Source organism: Asterias amurensis, chromosome 7 (genome assembly GCF_032118995.1).
Source record: "Asterias amurensis chromosome 7, ASM3211899v1".
Taxonomy (NCBI): Eukaryota; Metazoa; Echinodermata; class Asteroidea; order Forcipulatida; family Asteriidae; genus Asterias; species Asterias amurensis.
The window spans coordinates 12,127,655-12,144,937 of NC_092654.1; the positions used below are offsets into that span (position 1 = coordinate 12,127,655).

General features: G+C 38.1%; 1 protein-coding gene across 1 annotated transcript in view; it reads left to right on the forward strand.

Moving 5' to 3' along the window:
* The window catches only part of LOC139940018 (synaptotagmin-5-like), a 56,989-nt gene extending 40,145 nt beyond the window's left edge, over nucleotides 1–16,844 (forward strand). Inside the window, exons 2-8 of the mRNA XM_071936210.1 lie at nucleotides 2,344–2,522; nucleotides 4,483–4,849; nucleotides 5,299–5,402; nucleotides 7,139–7,345; nucleotides 8,048–8,168; nucleotides 10,457–10,605; nucleotides 11,427–16,844. Of these exons, the coding sequence (XP_071792311.1) occupies nucleotides 2,358–2,522; nucleotides 4,483–4,849; nucleotides 5,299–5,402; nucleotides 7,139–7,345; nucleotides 8,048–8,168; nucleotides 10,457–10,605; nucleotides 11,427–11,582 (1,269 nt within the window). The 5' untranslated portion in view covers nucleotides 2,344–2,357 and the 3' untranslated portion in view covers nucleotides 11,583–16,844. The remainder of the gene's footprint in view (nucleotides 1–2,343; nucleotides 2,523–4,482; nucleotides 4,850–5,298; nucleotides 5,403–7,138; nucleotides 7,346–8,047; nucleotides 8,169–10,456; nucleotides 10,606–11,426) is intronic.
* The last annotated feature ends 439 nt before the right edge of the window (nucleotides 16,845–17,283 follow it).

The window sequence follows — 17,283 nt, forward strand, 5'->3', positions numbered from 1 at the left end:
TTGTATTGTTGTGGGCGCCATGGCCAAGAGATGTGCGCGTTATAAGTTGTGTTGTTATAAGTATTATTATGAGAATGCAACAAATTAATTATTTGCTTACTGAGATTATGTAATGCGCTATATCATAAATGAATAACTTGTATTATTATTACTTTTGATAATATTAATCAACATTGTAAGGTTACAAATATAATATGGAGACGGAGATTATGCGGAAAGCAGCATAACGAAAAGCAGCAGGAGCAGGCAAAAATAAAAAATTAAATTAAATAAAAAAATAAAACCCCTAAACAAAACAAATGAAATATTTCTCATTTGTAATCGCATATGTCAGTCGTTAAATCGTTTTTTTTTTTAACTCATCGAAAATCGAAACATCGAAAACAATCACATATTATGTAGGAAACATGTTAAAGGGTTTTTATATATTTTGTAAATCAAGTTTTCTGGCCATGCCATGAATCCCTACTCACTGTGAATGAATATTATATGTAATATAATATTCCTGTTTTCAGGTTCATTGGTCGCCCCACATTTTTTAGAAAAAAAGTGCAAATCACTTAGTTTTCAGGAGAGTCGCGTAAATCCGTTGTATGCTATATTAAATTTCGTCTCATTGTTTTACTAATTTCTCAAAAACTACAGCACCTCATCAGCAAGTAATATTTTATAGGTAAAGATTTCTATCACTATCTTTAAACCGTGTAACTTGTATATAAATCTGTGTACTTTTGTATTTTGTGTTGTACAATTAGGACCCAAAACCCTTCAAAATGTGGTTAAAGGCTTGCTAGACGTTTAACATGCAAGGTTGAGTTTTTGAATTTTCAAAAGATGTTCATAACTCTCTGCTGTTTCATACCCAAGACAAATAAATAAAAGTCCGCCAAGCAAAATCAACCACACAGGAAGACCACCTCAGGCCGTCATTTAAAAAAATGATGCAACGTCATCACGATAATCAGACGGCTTTTCTACGATCGAATCACATGCATTTATAAAACTGAGATCAGAAAACAACTGGCCGTCGGAGAATATAAGTTTATGAGGTCAAATAAATATTTGGCTTTTATCCCAGATGCACATGAATGCGTTTTCGTGTAATTTCTGCTGGTACTGTCTGATGGGTTTACATAGTGCAGAAAGCCCGTGGACATGCGCATGCCGCATACTTATAAACGTCGACAGCTTTCGTTTTTGTTTTTTCTGAATACATTTGATGAACGTTTGCATTGAATTATTTGTAACTCGCCCTAGATTTGTTGCTGATAACTTTTGATAACCGAACAGCCTTTGAAATATTATATGCAAGCCATAATGCACAATCCTCAATGTCAGCATTATGGTAACTTAACTTGAGCCAGTTTTTGTATTAAGTGGGCGTAGATTACCGTACAATAAAAATATTTCACACCCACGTTTCAGTTTGCATATAATATATAATTTCTGGTAATGCAATTTAGATACCATAGCCGTCTAGAATTCAACAATATCACTCGAACATTAAAATGATTCACGGGATTATTAAACCGGTATGACATTTTTATCCGAGTAAAGGCCGAAACTTCGGGAGACTTCTCAGTTCTGAAAAGAACATGTCCTGTTTTTAGCTGCTACCTGGGCGGAAGGTAGAAAATCCGATCGGATGGGACTCTACTTCTCTAGCTTTCAGGGGATCGTTATTAACTTCACTACCGCGGAGTGTGTTCTTATTAGGTATCCACGTTTCGACTAGCTTGCTCTATAGTCATCGTCAGGAGACTGAAGAGAATATAAAGCAAGACAAGTTCTTAATATTCTCCTTTACCGCAGAGTAGACTTTCGGAATTCTGGAGACTTCTCAGTTCTGAAAAGAACTGTCCTGTTTTTGTAACTACCACCTAGGCGGAAAAAGGGAGGAAATCGACCGTCACTATACTTTTGCTTTAGTGGTCTTCTTGTTATCACATTTACTACCACTAGGGTAACTACCACGCGGAGTGAAAAAAAGACTATCACCGCGAGCGGCGAAGCGGCAAAGCCGCGAAGCGCCTTTACCAACTCGTTTTGGGGGCCTTATGTTTTTCTTTACATTTGCCAACGATTTTGGTGGGAGAAAATGTAATGCATAATGCATTAGCGTGGTGAGTTGCTGGCCAATAAGAAGCCACAATTACTTGCATGACGTCACAAGAACGTTCGATGCAATTTCGTTACACTTTTGCTCGCGGTGATAGTTTTTTTTTCGTGGTTACATTTTTGGGGTTGTGCGTGCCAGCATCCGATGTGCCGCGTGCGCCTTGACTAAAGGCTATAGGTGAACATGCCCTTTTTACACTATGCTTGTGTTCTCTTTCCATGCAGTAAGTGATCTAACCATGGTAGTCGGCATAGTCATCGGTGTAGTGTGTGGAGCGGGTGCAGCACTCATGGTCGTAGTACCTATAGTGTTATACAAGTACACGAGCTGCTGCTCAACATGCAAGAAACGACGGAAGGACCACGAGGCTCAAAAGAATATAACTCTCGCCACACCACCTCAGGTAAGACGGTCATTGTTTAAATCTTGAAAACTAGATTAGTTAACTCAGGAAATTAACTTTAGGCCGGTGTGGCAAGAGATGCTAAACTTCTCATTAGATTTCTTCTCAATTTTTGGCTGGTCAGCCGTTTGGAATTTTTGCTAATGACCCTAGAAAAAAGAACACCGAAAATAATATGTTGATTTCCTAAACCGACTCGCTGCCAATTTCCACGAGGCATTCCTCCCATTCCCAAGCCAATGAGTACCAACTTCAAACCAACATTTATCAAAAAAGTCCTCAAATTGTGAGCACAGACCCCCAGGTTGTGATTCATTGTTGTAATAACACAATCTATTAATTGCATGACCGACCCCGAAAACGTTCTTAATCAAAAGAATATCGAGGGCCCACAAATTATGATAGTCAGCCTGGTGCTTGAACTTTTTCCCATAGTTGTGTGGTCCAGTCACAAATTGCTTCTGATAGCGCCCTCTTGTGAATTATCCTGCTTCGGCGCATGTTAATTTCCAATCATGTGGGACAAAATCTCCGGGGTACAGAATTCCCCCATGGCATCGGGAACAAGACCGAGTGGATGCAGCACCATGATTGCTCCTTTTAAAATGAAAATTCTGTGCTGAGGGGAGTGGATACAATCTTGGCTGGGGGCTGACGACGTGGCATAAAGCCGAGGGGTGTTTCAATTCGCTTTCATCGAAACACTTTTAAATGAGAAAAACGATGTTGCAATTATGGTGTTTTACGTACTTTTTAGGGCACGTGTACTCCATTATATTTGTTACTATCAAGGCGTGTGACCGACTAAATAACAGAACTCTGTGAAAGTTCATATGGGTCATAGGACTCGCGAGAAAAAAAAAATCACCCTTTTTATTTTTTGCAGTTTTAGAAAATTCAGTTTTGATCTCGTGAAATCAAATTGTAAGTACAATTTATTTACAATTCCAATTCCACTTCAGATACACGTTAATATTATGTCCATACTTTGTGTTAATTATCGACATCAAGTAAAGTTACATATGGAGTAAAACAAAAGTAGCAGTACGCAGGATGAACGTAAAACATAGAGTATGTGGCTGTTTTTATAAGCAGAAGCTTGTAAAAAAAAACAGCAAGAGACAAACAAAGAAACAAAACAAACAGACAGACGTGCAGACAAAAGAACAGACTAACACAACACATGACAGCTACTGTGACTCAAGATAGAGATCAGAGATAAAAACAACGAATTCATAAGTAGCAAAAAGGTGGTAGAACAGTCACCAATCACCAATGTGCTCTAAGTGTGATATAAATTCATACTCCACAAGGGGAAACCGGCAACATGTCTTGATAGCTCAGTCTGTAGGGCGCCGGCCTGGGTTGAGGCCCGAGGAGGGCACTTGCCCCCTCCCCCCCCCCCAAGTTATGACTGTTCGAAATATGAATGTTTTGAAGCTGTTATACGCTTGCTATTATATAAGCTGCTGATTGGTGCTACTAATTGCATGAAATACATATTTCACTTTCAATCAGTAGGCTTACTGCGCATGTACTCGTGGAATGTCATTCAGACCGAGGACTTCAAAACAAGGGAACAATTAAGTCCACGACATGATTGTAATCTCTCAGGAAAACAATGTGGTCATTGTTTTTCAGGACAATGGGTTGAACGTGATCGTCTATGATTGGAGGCCATGATTGTGTCATCAATATAGAGCAAGTTCGTCTAAGACTTGACCAGAAACGTGACGTACTAGCTCACGAAGTGACCATATCGACCATAATAATGTCATCATGTTTTTTTTCTTTTGGGTTGAACGTGATCGTCTATGATTGGAGGCCATGATTGTGTCATCAATATAGAGCAAGTTCGTCTAAGACTTGACCAGAAACGTGACGTACTAGCTCACGAAGTGACCATATCGACCATAATAATGTCATCATGTTTTTTTTCTTTTTTTCCCTTCTTTTTTAGGAGTTTTTCATCCCATCGGAAAAAGTCTCCGTCCAGCCTGGGGTTGTGGCCATGCAAAGCCAGACTCCCCTGGGGTCCTCCAAGCCCGATCTCAGGTGCCTCGCGCAGTCCCGTCACTCACTGGGACCTACCGGTGAGGCCGACCGGCGTAGCATCACAAGCGAGTCCAGTGTTGGAGGATCTTTCGAGTCGGACATCGGTGCCGTCCAACCGGAGCTGTACGCCCGTACCAATGAGGTGTTAGTGAGGAACAGTGGAGTCGAGAAGCCGGACACTACTGCCAAGAAGAAAGGCAAGCGTGGACGGCTCCATGTCAAACTGAAATATGACTTCAACACGTCGGATTTTGTGGTCAAACTTCTTGAAGGTATGGTACCCCTCAGGCACCCCATTTCCACACGGCCCATTTGATTGAGAAGAGGTCTAACAGTTGTGATTTTTAGTTCTTATCGAGTAGTTAGAAAGATTTCGCTGGTTCTGTAAAACAAATACATATCCTTAGGCTTCCTGGTGAGGACAGGAGACCAGTCTAACACCTCTTCTAGTATAAGACAAATTCCTTTACATAGCAGCATACAATGTTCAATCAAGCCAAGAACACTGGGGCAAAGCCTTTCTCTTTACGGTAAAAGGCACTGGGTTCTTTTACGTGTTTTGCTCAAAACACGGGATCAATGGCTTTACGTCCCATCCGAAGGATGCATCAATAATGGTTTAGTGTCTTGCTAAAGAACACAAGTGTCACTTACGTTACACACAACTTTATTTGTTTGATTAACATTTTGAGCTTCGCTTCTGACTTTTGTTCGTCCACAGCTGAAAATCTTCCCGCGATGGATTTTGGAGGAACCAGTGATCCGTATGTGAAACTGTCACTCGAACCAGATCCGGAGAGGAAGATTAAACAATCAAATGTCCAGGTAAATATAGGACAGTAAAATTTGATATTGAATATTGGATAGTGGATATTCACATTATGTTTGAAAAAAGTGTAGTTACTTAAAGGAATATTACAGAATTGTTTTTTGCTAACAAAACAGTTGCTGGAAGTGTTGTAAGCACTTTATGTAATCCACCATATACATAAACTCAGAAACCTGTAGAAGTTTGAGATCGATCGGTCATCTAGGTCACGCAAGAATAGTGAAAAACTGCTTATATTGCATCGACGCAAAAAAAAAACGCTCACTGAGCGATAAACTCCAAATCCGAAGTTGGATTATTTGTTTCTCATCAAATATGACACTCCAGACAGAAATATTTTGACATTTGTTTGTGAATTTAAAAAACAAAACACACTTGAGATGGTGACAGTAACGCCAAAGAGCCACCAAGCCAGGACTTCCTGCGGGCACGATCTGTACACCAAACTCATTGAAAGAAAACATAAAATCTTGGAGATTAATCTGTCGAATTGTTCATGCGATAAAAGGCGCACATCTAAAATATTATGCAACTTTAAAGTTTATAACTCTTGGATTTATGTGGAAATTATGAAACAAAATGTAAACTTTCCCAGTTGACCGGTGCATTATCTTGTCTGGTAGAAAATAATTTTTTTTACAACGTTACACATAATATATTTTAAACAGGTTAGCCTATAGTGACGCACCTATATCCAATGAATAACACTTTAGAATCATTTTTGCTACATAAATCCAATTTAATTCTTTTATAACAACATGGGGTATTTTACTCTCCGGTGTACGTGATATGACTATAAATTGATCACTTTTTTTCGCGTTGCTGTACGTGGCAGGAATATTAATACATCAGTAAAGAAACATTTAAGGAGATTGTTGGACGTCTAAACCAAACAGAACCTCTACCCGAACCGACTTTTATTGAACCTTTGTGAACTTTGTGATTATTATTGGTTTTAATAATTCAACACTAATACCTTCGTTTTTTTAAGTTTAAGTGTTTGCTAACCTTATACGGCAGGAATTTATCTATACAAAAAATAACCCGCACTTTCCGTAAATGTTAAATATGGTCAGGCAAGATTCAAAACAAACTTGCATAAAATGATTCAATTTAATCGTCTGTTTCAAGTCTCCTCTAAGTCGTTTTTTCCCGCTAAGTCTCGTGAGTTCTTGAGGACATCTTTACTTGGCCTATTGCCAACGCATCTTTGGAGAGAAATTCATATAACCCACGAGAGTTGCTCTGCATTATTGGCTTCATCTTCGAAGAGACTGAAACATTTCCCAACGGTTTCCAATCAATTATTAACCGGAAAGGAAAATGTACTTAAAGGCATGCACTGGACACCTTTGGTTAAAGTCGAAAGACTTGGTGTTAGAACAACTGTGCAACTGTGAACATTTGGATTCAATTGGTCATCGAACTTTACAAGAGAATAATGAAAGAAGAAAGACACAGTTGTTGCATAAACTTATGTGCTTTCAGATGCCTAAAAAGGGTTTCAGGCCTGAGGTCTTTAAACATTTTAAGTGGGTAATTACCTCTTTCCCAAGTACTACATTACTCCAAAGGGTGTCGTTTCTCATTATGTTGTATACCATCCCTCTATTGCTCGTTACCAAGTTAGTTTTTATGCTAACAATTATTTTGAGTAACTACCAATGTTTTCGAGTGCCTTTAAACTTATCTGATATTTCGATTGTTTTTATTAACTTTCTCTTTCCTACAGAGAAAAACGCTGAACCCAACTTTCAACGAAAGCTTCAAATTCCCCATGACGTTTGAGGAGACGCACGATAAGACGCTTCGAATGAACGTCTACGACTTCGATAAGTTTTCAAGACACGATGCGATTGGTGAAGTGACGATACCGCTGGCAGATGTAGACGTGTCTCGAGAAGTGAATGTTTGGAGTGATTTAGAAGACCCACAAGCGGTAGGAAATATAGGCTGGTACCCTATTAGTATACGCAAGGATCAATACTTGTTCTGGTTTTACAGAACTAGTCATTTCATTTGATACAGTGATGTCATTCGATAAACGTATAGTATTATTATTCTATAACTATATAGAAAGGTTTGCGGTAACACCGTGTGATGACTATCTCTAATGAGTTGGGGTGGTTCTGAAAAGAACCGTTGGTTTCAACTCGACGTTTCGATCAGTATACTCTGATCGTCTTCTAGAGAAAGCTTTACCCAGAAGACGATCAGAGCATACTGATCGAAACGTCGAGTTGAAACCAACGGTTCTTTTCAGAACCACCCCAACTCATTAGAGATAGTCATTACATGGTGTTTTACCGCAAACCTTTCTACATCGTATTTCCACCATGCAAAGTTTCAAATCCTACTTTTATTCTATCTGTTGAAAAAGAGCAGTTTAAACTTGTAAAGTTCAATTAAATACGTCAAAGACAATAACGAAATTGTCATAAAATATTATAATGCAATGAATATGGAGCTATTGGGGGCACTTACATACACACATGGTGTTACCACAAACCAATTACAATGTTAATATATCAATTCCTCACCATGCAATGCCTCAAATCCAATAATGAGATAATTATTGTTGTTGCAAAGTCAACGAGTTCTGCTAATTGAAATAACAATTATGTCCTTTTATGAATTACAGAGACAAGGGAGCTTGGGTGACCTGCTTTTCTCCATCAGTTACTTACCGACTGCAGAGAGACTAACTGTTGTTATAATGAAAGCGCGTAATCTGAAAACAATGGACATCAGTGGTAGCGCCGGTAAGTCGTTGGTTTCTAGACGAGATAATTATATACCATAAAGAAAATGTATTTTTTAATTTGACCCGCGCCGTAGAGCGAATGGCGGCATTAAATATTGTATTATTTTGGGGTGCGCTTCACAAGAAAGAAATCTAAACGAAACCAGGTCGCAGACAAAAACATACTCTCTTAAAGTAAAACAGTGAAAAAACACCACTCTTTACATTTCGAGTTGTTCCTCATGTGGCTCTTTAAAAGGAGTGGTGGTTATTTCACTCTTTTAGAGGAGTTTCTCTCCAGGACAGAGGGAAAAATCACTCAAAAAGATGCAAACTTTATCTAAAAGAGTGGAAGACCACTCGAAAAAGAGTTTTCGCTCATATGGCTCTTCATAGAGTGCCTTTTCAATTCATCCTTTTGCATTTAGAGACTAATTTATGCACGAAATTGTCTGTACATCCAAGTTCATTACTGTCTTTGAAATGCTTTACAGGCAAATTGTACTTTTAGAATTCGTTCTATTTTTGTAATGTACAAAATAATGTAGCCTAGATGACGTATACGATAAAATTAACATGTGAACATTTCACTAAAAAAATGTTCGTTTTTTTTTAAAGACATTACCAAAAAATCGGAGCGAATAATTATGTCACGCAGGAAGAATAATCCCCAATAGAGATACACAATCCGAGAAGCGTTCCTGACAGTATTGCTTCTCAATTTGATTTTGTTTAAGGCATAATAAAAACTAAAATCTTTTTACATAACACCATAACTCCAGAGTGAAATGTTTCTCAAAAAGTTGTATACCATCGAAAGCTGCTGCTTTTATCCGTAAGGTTTTTAATGTCATTAATTTAAAGAGTGATAACCAAATGTATACACTCCCTTTAACTTCCCTTTGACCTTGGGAATTAATTTGTGAAAGGTCTCTGAAAATGCCATTGCCCAAATAAAACTTCGCATTGGGGACAGTATTTTGTTTCCACAGATGTGAAATGCATTTTGAAACGATAATATCAACCATATTCATTTCCGCACAATGTGAAACAATTAGATAGTGATAGTACGGTCTGATTATCGCTGCATTTAAATGAACATAGAGGGCGGTACGCAACGTCAATTTGCAGAGCCGTATTTTGAGAGGGTTGCGACAACTTGCGATTAGAAGAAAATTGTGTCAAAATTAAATTATAAATTAACAGCAAAGGGAACACAAAAGGTCTCCGTAGGGGAGTTCTAGAGACTGAAGTGCTCTACAAGAAACAATGGAAAGAACACAGGATGACTCCACAGTGATGTAATAAATAAAATCGGTGTACAATGAACATTCTGCATGCAGGCTGCAAGAAGGAATATGACTACAATCAAAAGCTACTATAGATGAGGGAACTAAAAACAATCCAATGTATACTTGCCATTGCAACATTAATGCCAACATTATTTAAAACGGGTGAAATAGCCTACTAGGCCTAACTCACAGGTCAGACTGGGGTTCCCCATACACGTAGATTTTCTTGACTCCACCAGGTGAACGAAGGAGAGAGTTCTTGGTGTGCAAATTAATCAAAAACTTCTGCTAACATTGGTGGTTTGTGGTCAAAAACTTCTGCTAACTCTGCTGGTGCTCACCACTGCCCGTCGTTTCTGTCAGCTAATTGGTATCCGTAAAGACATTGTCTGTGTTGAATTTTGGGACGTATGTTAGGAATGTGTGGTTTACACTTGTGCCTACATTTTGTAATCTTAACAAACCAAGCGGGGATTATGCATTATACCAACGAGAAAGGACCACTTGTCGTTTCGCTATGCTTATTACATACAACAATGTGGGGTGACTAGCCTCCCTTGCAACACCTCAATTCCATGCAAATCTGTTGCATGATATAATACCATTCACATGTTCCATCTGTGACTGGTATCCTGATGAGCCCAATTTGTAAAGCGTGTAAGCACAAAAACTTGCTAAGCACATTGCTTAAACAGATACAGGTTACCAAACACAATTTCATAAAGTTGGCATTTTATCACCTGATGTCCCACTCAATTTTTGCTTAGAAAAAAACAATTTCGCAATATTTTTTTGCTAAACAGCTTTTCTGCTTACCAACCAACTCAAGGGCTTCAATTGCTCCGTGTTTAAATTAACAATCTTGTTTTAACACACATTCACGATCAAGGGTTCCCATTTTGCTTGCGTGCCGTTTTCCCCTTGTGCGTCACAATGTATTTTTAAGTCTGTGCGTAATAAAAAGGTATTAAACTAAAACTAAACTATTAATATGGCATTGTCTTTTTGGTACCAGATCCTTTTGTTAAAGTGACACTCATACAAGGAGGGAAAAGATTCAAGAAGAAGAAGACAACTGTACGAAAGAATACTTGTAATCCAGTGTGGAATGAGGCCATCATCTTTAATGTCCCTGCTTCATCTCTGAAATCTAGCAGTTTGGAGGTAAGGTTTATCAAGATAGTTTGATTTGAATTGATGATAATTAAAGGCACTGGATACCAATGGTAACTACTCAAAATAGTTGCAGAAAAATTCAGGCATACTTGATAACGAGAAAAGGAGAGCTGGTTATAGTATAAAACATCGTGAGAAACGGCTCCCTTATAAGTATAAACATAGTTTTTTTAGAAAGGAGGTAATTTCTCACTCCAATAATAAAATACATCAGCCCGAAGATTTTATTATGCATCTGAAACCGCACAAGTTTGAGCAACAATGGAGTTTTTTATTTCATTGTTATCTTGCAAGTGTGACGACCAATTGAGTTATTTTATGCATATGTTGGGATACGAGTAGTGACAACTGACGATTACCAAAGCTGTCTTGTGCCTTTTAAATATACCGAGCTTAGCCTCCTCTGTGAAGTATGCTGCATTCACGCATGCGTATACCTTACTCGTCAGGGAGGCAGACGCACCAAGGCGAATGCGTCATGCTACCATGCAAAATAAGCTACCAACATATAGGGTGCGTTCGTTTAGCTTCCCTGGGTCACCCGGTCTGCCCCGGTACGTTCGAATAGCTTTGACGGGGCTCACCTGGGTCAGCCCCAAGTGCCCTGCTTGTGGAGGGGTCACTTGGGGTGACTTCATGAGTTGCATGCCGTCACCACGAGAGGGCGAGTGTGATCGTTCGTTTAGCTCTTGTCGGGGGCTCATCCGAGTGAGCACCGCGGGGTAGACCCAGGGAAGCTAAATGAATGCACCCATAAATAAGCTGGGGTGCGTTCTAATGTTGTTGGTGCCTTTTGTTCTGGTTTCCAGATGATAGTAGTCGACTACGACCTTTTGGGTCAGAGCGGGAAGATGGGCTCGGTGGTGATCGGGCCGGAGTGCACCGGACTCGGCAAGACCCACTGGAACGACATGTCACAATCACTGAGGAAACCCGTAGCTATGTGGCACACCCTACAAGATTAAAAACACCTTTTGGTTCTTTGAAGAACCAGTTTATAGCATCGGTAGTGACTTGTATTGGAACCGAATATCTTGAAAAGTTAACATTCCCAGTTGACTAGATCATTGTGGTATATGAGAGATCCAACTTGTCACATTCACTGAGTAAACCCGTAGCTATGTATGTGGCACACCCTACAAGATTAACAACACCTTTCGGTTCTCTCAAGAACCAGCTTATAGCATCGGGAGTAAACAAGTCGTGGAACCGAATATCTTCAAAATGTTACCTCCCACAGCTGACTAGATCGGTGTGGTGTAGAGAAGTGTCTATCATGCCGCAGTCAATGATGAAACCCGTTGCTATTATGTGGCACACCCTTCAGGATTAACGTCACTTTTCGGTTATTTCAAGAACCAGTTTACAGCATCGGGAGGGAACCAGTCTCAGACCCGAATATATTGAAAGTTCTTCCCATACAGTTGACTAGATCAGTATGTTGTATCCACATGTCGCAGTCACTGACGATATGTGGAACACCCTACAAGATTAATGACAACATTCAGTTCTCTCAAGAACCAGTTTATAGCATCGGGAGAGACCCAGTCTGAAACTGAATATCTTGAAAGTTGAGTAGATAAGGGAAAAGGAGTTTTTCCCAACATGTTGCAGTCACTGAGGAAACCCGTAGCCATATTGTACACCCTACACAATAATAACGACACATTTCGGTTCTTTCTAGCAAACCAAAAACCTGTTAATAGCTTTGGGAGGGAACCAGTCTCGGAACCAAATATTTTGAAAATCTATCTTCCCGGTGTTTATAGAACAGTGTTGTATATAGTGAGAAGTGTCCAACATGTTACAGTCACTGAGGAAACCCGTAGCTAGTGTGGCACACCTACAATATTAAAGACACTATTTGGTTCTCTCAAGAACCAGTTTATAGCATAGGGGAACCAATCTCGGAACCAAATATTTTGAAAATCTATCTTCCCGGTGTCTTTAGAACAGTGTGGTATATAGTGAGAAGTTCCAACATATTACAGTCACTGAGGAAACCCGTAGCTAGTGTGGCACACCTACAAGATTAAAGACACTTTTCGGTTCTCTTAAGAACCAGTTTATAGCATAGGGGAACCAATCTCGGAACAGAAAATATTGAACGTTCTACCCAGACCAGTGTGGTATAGAAAGAAGTATCAGTCAGGGATCTCAAGAACAACGAATATTCGATCTTTTTATGAAACAAAGAATGTCAGACAAGTGATTTTCTATAAAACCTTCAGGTTTTTTCTTGAACTTTTGGAAAAACCACCTTAATAGTTACTTTGTGGAAAGTTTGTGTCCCTTAATTATAGAATGATAAATTTGTAAAATTTTAATCATTTTGTAAGTTTAGGCTTTTGATATTATAGTATCAATAATGATAATAAAAAAAAATTATAACAAGTTCGTCTGTTGGCGTTTCATCAAAGTGTCAATGCGTTAACACTCTTCCTCACACAATATTCATCTCGCCTCGCCCACAAACATTTCTAGCTCAGCATAATTTTATTGTGCTTAGCTTCTTTTTAAGCTTAAGCAGTTCCAATGTAGTCAGCATAATGTGCTGGAACTTTGGTACTCTTGGTATTTTACAAAATATGTGTCAATTTTGATAAGACTGCCGAAAAGGGGAGACGTCTTCCAACCGATCGTAAGAATAAATTGAGGTCGAATAAGCACAATGAAGTAAAACAAACTTTATAGTACTGTACGAATAATTGTTTACAGACATTTTTATATTGTGGGTTTAATCCTATATAAGGTTAATTCTTGATTTTATTGCACAGTGTTTAACGATCTTTCTTCAAATGTACACCTGTTTCATCGAGCTTGGACATTTATTTTGCAACTCAAAATGTGCCCGATGTCCATAAAAGTCTTTGATCTGATCATTGGCCAAATTGTATAGAGCTGATTGAGTAGCAGGTTTTGCTTACTGTTTTTCTGCTTAGCAAAACTCTGCAGGATACCAGCAAATGACACATGAGTGAACATGGTAAGCATACGTGGTTGTGCTCTTAAGCTATTTGGTGCTTAAGCAGCTCTGTGAAATTAGGTCCATGATTTGGACGTTACGTATCCACTTTATTAATCGTGAGCCAATAATAAAATATGCTTAGTTTTCCATAATGTCACTTTATACTATTCTGCATGCAGTTGAAATTGTAAAAAAAGAATTTATGTAAACCTTTATGTACGGCTTTTGAATTGCATAGTCCCGGTTAAAGGCAGTGGACACTATTGGTAATTACTCAAAATAATTATTGGCATAAAACCTCACTTGGTGAAGAGTAATGGGGAGAGGTTGATGGTATAAAACATTGTGAGAAACGGCTCTCTCTGAAGTGACATAGTCTTTGAGAAAGAAGTAATTTTCCACGAATTTGATTTCGAGACCTCAGATTTAGAACTTGAGGTCTAGAAATCAACCATCTAAACACACACAACTTCGTGTGACAAGGGTTTTTTTCTTCTTTCAATATTATCTCGCAACTTCGACGACCAATTGAGCTCAAATTTCCACAGGTTTGTTATTTTATGCATATTTTTTTATGTTGAGATTGACCAGGTGAGAACACTGGTCTTTGACAATTAACAATAGTGTCCAGTGTCTTTAAGAAGGCCAAACCATTCATTTACTACATCCATGATTTGGCACTGAAACATTATTTTGTGAACATTCATCTCGAATAGAAATTAAACTGCATTTGGAGTTTTACACACTTACACACTTTGTAACCCATTGTGAAAATTACACTGTCCTAAAAATAATATCCGCCCCACCCCACACGTACACCCGAAATGACCAGGTTGGCTGAGGTCACTGTTTTGTCATTAAAGGCAGTGGACACTATTGGTAATTACTCAAAATAATTATGAGCATAAAACTTTACTTGGTAACAAGTAATGGGGAGAGGTTGATAGTATGAAACATTGTGAGAAACGGCTTCCTCTGAAATGACATAGTTTTTGAGAAGTCATTTTCCACGAATTTGATTTCGAGACCTCAAGTTTAGAATATGAGGTCTCGAAATCAAGCATCTGAAAGCACACAACTTTGTGTAACAAAGGTGTTTTTTTCTTTCATAGTTATCTCGCAACTCCGACGACCAATCGAGCTAAAATTTTTACAGGTTTGTTTTTTTATGCATATGTTGAGATACAGCAAGTGAGAAGACTTGTCTTTAACAATTACCAATAGTGTCCACTGGCTTTAATTAATAGTATTAATAATAGTGGCTTCTTATATTAATAGCGCTGTATGGTTTACAAGGTGCTGAAACAGAAAATCAAAACAGGAACACTGGCGGGCGAACCCCTTCTTTTTTCACTGTGCATGTTATTTTACGTGCGATATACAACACACGGGACCAACGGCTTTACGTCCCACCCGAAGGACGAATCATCATGGTGTCTTGCCTAACAAGGGACTCGAACCCGCACTCTGCTAATCAGAAACACCAGAGCTTGCTGAGTCTCATGCTCTAACCGCTGGAGGCCACGACATGTTGTCCCATAATATCTAAAGTAATTAATTGTGGGGTATATTGTTCATATTAAGATTCCCTTGTGTTGTCCATTGTTATCAGGACCCCACAAGCACCAGTATGTAAGGAACATTTTGCCATCCCCGTAAATTGATGACTTTCTTTTGTTCTCCCAATGTTTGTACTGATTTTCCTAATGAGACGTTCACATTGGTTTTGAACGAGAAACCAAAGCAATGACAACCTCACTCTGAAAAAAAATACCCGAATTGTCCTTGTGCCATAAGTCCTCAGTTTCAACGGGTATTATAGACACCCCACTCATACGAAAACTCCATTCGAGAGTTGTACGAACTTCCTCATCAATGGCCTTTGCGTGGTAGTAAGTTTTTAAACTTTAAGAGGTTAAAAGGTTTACGCCATTTAGAAATTAGGGGACAGATTCATAAACACTGTATAGCACAACAACTTGCTAAGAACAGAATACTACCGCTATAGCAGCTGTGAATGGCTTCGTATACACCCAAATGCAAATACGGGCCACAAAAATGCCTGCAAGACTGACCAGCTACAAGATAGAAACTTCTTCCATTCAACCGAAAAGGTCATAGTAAAGGTCATAAACTGAACTGACATGTCGTCTGCTCAAAACCTTAGGTCCTCAGTGCAAAGGATTTTGTAAAACTACTTTTGCTCCTGGTAAATGGGTTTTATTGATCAAGAGTGGTAATCTAAGCGTTTTGTTTGGCAAAAAGAAACATTCGTTTACTAAGTAAAACATTTATTTTTGTTCTGACTTCTTTTTTTTTTCTCTCCATTTTATGATTATTTTTATTTTATTTAAGGACCCTTTTTTCAACTACGTAAATGAAATTGGCATTAATGATCCTATTGGTTCTGAGCAGACAGTTTTATAATGTTCAGTAACACATAGTTCTGAAACAAAACCGAATTTCTGTGCAAGTCCACTGGACCAATTCTGTCCCCGGCACCTGTTTTTTTCTGGATCCCTCCATTATTAGGACCAGAAGAAGCAAACACTCGATACATACCGAGTTATACACTATTTTCTCCAACTCGGCACTCAATACGAAAACTTGCATAATTAACAAAACAAATTTGCCTATCTGTCAAATTATCAGACATTTCTGTTTATGTCAGTTTATAATGTTGTTTGATAAGAGTCAACTAATGGCACACTGATGAACAGAAGAAACGGAAATCATTATTGTATCAAATGCATTTATTATTTTTTTCAATCGCAACTGTGTTTGTTCATCCTTGTGTGATTTTTATATATCTGAGTATAAAGTTCTATTAGGTTATAAATCATGTTATGAAATATATGGAAAAAGAAAATTAAGATAAATTTTGTAATGAAAATGGACAATTATAAAAATGAGAAAGTGATTCTGATATATTTTAAATATAATATAAATATTAAAAGATGGTTTGTCAGTTTAAGAATGACTCCATTTGACATGTACTTTTGATGTATTCATCATTTGTGTGGTGTTTATGGCCCGTTGCTACAAGATTAGTGTTGACTACGATTTGAACTGTAATTATATGTAATATTTCAGAGCTATATATTGTTTATAATATTGACGAGTGTTGTAAATAGTGGAATATATCTTTCTTTAAAATTGGTGAGTTGCTCGGTTGTTTATGAGTTGTACTCTGACTGTAATGTCGTCTTATTAAGACATACATTGGCAACAATGCATGTCCGTAATTAAAAGTAACAGCTTCTATAAAAGTTATATTGATCTTTGATTGAATTAAAACTATTTGGTGTTTTGAAGTTGCCACCGTGTTATATGTGTGCAGTTTCTTTATTTGAGGATAATAATAATAATATCAAAGTCATAAAGGGTCTAAAGTCATAAAGGGTCCATGGATTTTTTTAGAACAAAAAACACAATGTCCACAGACTTGCACTAAACTTACACAGTTTGACGATAACGATAGTAGAAAGCTTCCCTGAAAATATTACTAACTGAGGTTGTGTAGTTTTTGAGAAATGAGTAAAACAAGTAACATATAATTTTCGTCTCACTGAACATGAGACGGAAATTATTTCAGCATGTAAATACGTATTTTCATGACATTGTTTTACTCATTTCTCAAAAGCTACATGCACCTCAGCATCTAATATTTTATGGTGACACTTTCTACTATATCATTA